Source organism: Coloeus monedula (genome assembly GCF_965178545.1).
Source record: "Coloeus monedula genome assembly, chromosome: 5".
In the NCBI taxonomy this organism is placed as follows: Eukaryota; Metazoa; Chordata; class Aves; order Passeriformes; family Corvidae; genus Coloeus; species Coloeus monedula.
The window spans coordinates 28,614,060-28,617,587 of record NC_138785.1 but is presented as its reverse complement, the minus strand read 5'-3'; the positions used below and the strand labels follow the sequence as shown (position 1 = coordinate 28,617,587).

The 3,528-nt window shown below is 47.6% G+C and overlaps 1 protein-coding gene across 1 annotated transcript; it reads right to left on the bottom strand.

The window, feature by feature from the left end:
• Window positions 1–672: 672 nt before the first annotated feature.
• On the bottom strand, window positions 673–2,877 carry PPP1R3B (protein phosphatase 1 regulatory subunit 3B). Its single transcript, XM_082282262.1, has one exon. It carries the CDS (start codon window positions 2,860–2,862, stop codon window positions 2,002–2,004), a length of 861 nt encoding a protein of 286 aa, XP_082138388.1. The 5' UTR covers window positions 2,863–2,877; the 3' UTR covers window positions 673–2,001.
• Window positions 2,878–3,528: the final 651 nt, after the last annotated feature.

The window sequence follows — 3,528 nt, the reverse complement described above, 5'->3', positions numbered from 1 at the left end:
GCATCACTCAAACTTGCCTTAAGTTTAAAACCAAGCCAAGCTAGGCAACAGTCCCTCCCAGAGAGGCCAGATGCAGGCTCTAAGGGCTGACTTGGGAAGCTGTTAGAACAGAGGAACCAAGCCTGATGAGCTCTTGGCTAGCAAGTAGATTCACCACCTCGACTAAGTGATCAGGCACAGTGGAGACACGCATTGATTTCATATTTTGAAAAAGCAGCAGTTGAGGGCCAGCTATTCTTCCTGCAAGCTCTTGTCCCTTTTGATACCCAACAGTGATCCCAGTATCCCCTCTAGGTTAAACAGCTTGTAAGTATTTACACAGTAGTATCCAGAATTAAAAGCTATGTTAACAAAGTTAAGTAGTCTAGCCTGTTGCTTCTCTCCAGCACATCCACAGGCCACTACAGGCACCCAAAATTATATAAAGCTTATGCACTAGAAAAAGTAGTATTTCCTTGACCTCTATTTCTACAAACTGTTCAGCACTCTCCCTTTGAGCTGAGGGATTAAGTTATTCTGCTCAGTTAACACCCCAGAAACTTTAAGAGGCTGTATGGCACTGCCGAGCTCACCACCTCTGCACACATCCAGAAGACAAGCCACCTCTTTAATCATAGGGATGGCTCACATCTGTGATTTGTCTCACATGCAGGGGTGCTGTCAGGATAACCCCACATCTCACTCTCCTCATGGCTAGTTCTTTGCATAGGTGGGGTGAGCCACTTTTTATGGTCAGAGATGCAAATCTGGGCATTTGCAGGTCAAACTGGCAGATACTGCTCCAACAGTGAGGAGAGCCCAGCATGCTCATCCAGGACAGCCACAGCACTCTCACATGTGAGCAGTGCCACACCTTTAGCTGCCAAGCAGTCCATGGCACAGAGTAACAAACCATTATCAGATCTTAAAAGCAACATCAGTTCCAAAGCCTGCTCATCCCAAAGTATTGCTGGGATCGCACATACCACCCCTTTCTCAGTCAAGGCACTTCCACCACAGTGGGTACACAACAGCCACCTTTGTATACAGGACACAGCCTAGACAGCCATGGGGTCTGTTGGTGTTTAGCTCCTGTAACAAACAAGCAGAGTCTCCTGCACAGGACCCTGGGCCCCAGCTGGGCAAAACTCTGGTTTACCACCCACAGGAGGAAGAAATGCGTTTTCAGGGTCCAGCACAGCCAACTTCAGATGTCCATCAGGGGAAAAAGCATCATTGATCACTTATGGTTAAAGAAACAGGAAGGTTTTGAAGAAAGCAGTCAAGGATGTCAACCACAGCTGTATTACAAGCACCACACAGCTACAGCTAATCTATTTTTGGTAACACCAATGGTATGAGAGATTTTCAAGATCATCTGATATAACAACTGGTGACTAAGCATATCAGATCCTCTCCCACAGGCACATCTCCTAATACGGCCGGCTGTAAGGCCACACTTCCTGTCATCACACTGCATTTTCACTTCCAAAACACACTTTCTGCATCCAGTAGGAAGGGCCTCACTACAAGGATATGTGCAAAGAGAGGACTCCATTCCTGGCAATCCAACCACACTATTTCCTGACAGGCACAGGCTGGCTTTGCCAGGAGAACCCTGCAGCTGTAGTACAGCCCACTAACAATATAATACTAGGACATATCTTGAAAGAGCCTTTTAATAATAGGCAGGCAATACAAAGCAGCCGCTACATAGCTTGGGCAGGCAATATAAGCAGTGTAGTGTTTCCCTGGACACAGCAACTTTACTGAAGAGGAAGAAGAAGTGCTGAAGAGACATGAGCAGTCCCTGGTCCTCTGATCACCTGGAGAGCCAGAATTGCTTCTCTGACTATAAGCCCCCTGCCAGCAGAGCACTGCACATCTGGTTTTGCTAGGAGGCTTATGCTAAGCTACACAGAGCCATACTTCTTCCACCCATTCATACTTCTGTGTTCAGACCAGCCCCAAGGCCTGCAGACACACCAGCAACAGTTACTCAACCTGGGCTTTGTCCTTGGATCAATAGTAGGGCCCAAGCTTCTCGTAGCCTGAATAACTGGGCCACTCAGGAAAGAGGCCATAGGAGCACCGGGGGCTCCCAAACCGGTCAAATGCACTGCCAAAGTCAGGAGCCTGTGGGGGACGGACAGCTTCCTGGGCAGACTTCAGTTCTGACCGTATGATCCTGTAATTTGTGCCCCTATTGTTGTCCCAGTACACCTTCCCATTGCACTCAAAGGAAATGGCAAACTCGACTCTTTCGTGTGATTGAATTCCCTCGGGCAAGCTGATGTCAAAGGAAAATGTGTCCTGATCTGACCCTCCATACATATCCTTGACATACTGGCACGGGTGATCTACAAAGCTTTTCCAGGTGTCAAACGTCATCCGGATCTTCACAGTCTTTTCAAAAGCAAGGTTCTTAACCTTCACCGTTCCCACAATAGATTTCTCCTTTAGCACACAGTTTTCCAGACAGACACAGTCTGTCTGGAGGCGGTTTCTGAAGTCCAGGTAGTCTACAGAGGGCTGAACAAAATCCAGGACAAAGCTGTCCTTCTCTACTGTTGTCAGACCCACGATGTTGTCTATCAGCTCTGTGATGTTGAAAGGAATATCAAGTGGATCTTCAAACTCTGAGAAGACCTTTACCATTGTCAGAGCGAAGCCTCTGCTATCTGCAAATGACACCCTCTTCTTCACTTTGTTGTGTGTGAAGGAGTTTGCTGCCTCTCCTGGTCCGTTCAGTGCAGTCTTGCTGCTCAGCTGGATGCAGGGCCGCAGTGGCTTGCTTGGCTTTGGAGCAATTTTGCAGGCACACTTCTCTCTTCGCAAGGGTGGAGAGCACAGGTACAGCTGCATTGCTACATCCACAGCCATTGCTTGCTTGTGAGGGAAATAGTCTAATACTCTGGAAGATGAGAAGAAGGGTCAGTTGGTGCTAGAAAACCATTTTAATATGAATTTTGTCAGAAAATTGATATATCACTTCCCCCCCAGCCATCCCAAATAAGCTTGCTTCTTAATTAAAGGCAGGTACTTGCATGGTGTGATTTAGACACTGTGAGAAACACACTGCAGCAGAAGTGGCAGGACCAGAACATTTCCAAACCAAAGCAAAGCCCATGGCTCAGTCCTGCCCATGCTCACAAAACCCACAGATTATCAAATTTCAATGCTACATAAAGCAGTATTCCTGCTGCGCTTGCCTCCCTCCAGGAGAGATTCTCCTCAGGGCTTCACAAGCTTTTGTAGGAGTAGGAACTCAGTTTGTCACAAGCTGCTGTACACAACTGACTTCACCTCTCATAAAACCCCAGATGTCAGCCAGTTCAGTTGAACTACACACTTTGCTCACCACTGTCCCCCAGAACTGCTCCATCCAAAGTGCCTGAAAGTAGTATTGTAAGGATAGCAACAGTCTGACACAGCAGGAGGGCACAGGCTTAGCCAGCACTGCTCTGGAGCTTTCTTCCCTCTACTCCGCTTTAAAACAAGTGTCAGCTCAGAAGGCACATCACCCAGTTCTATCTCCAGCAGAGTCTG

What these genes read in the sequence shown, in the direction of transcription:
- PPP1R3B (XM_082282262.1), bottom strand. Translation starts at nt 2,862, where the DNA reads ATGGCTGTGGATGTAGCAATGCAGCTGTACCTGTGCTCTCCACCCTTG.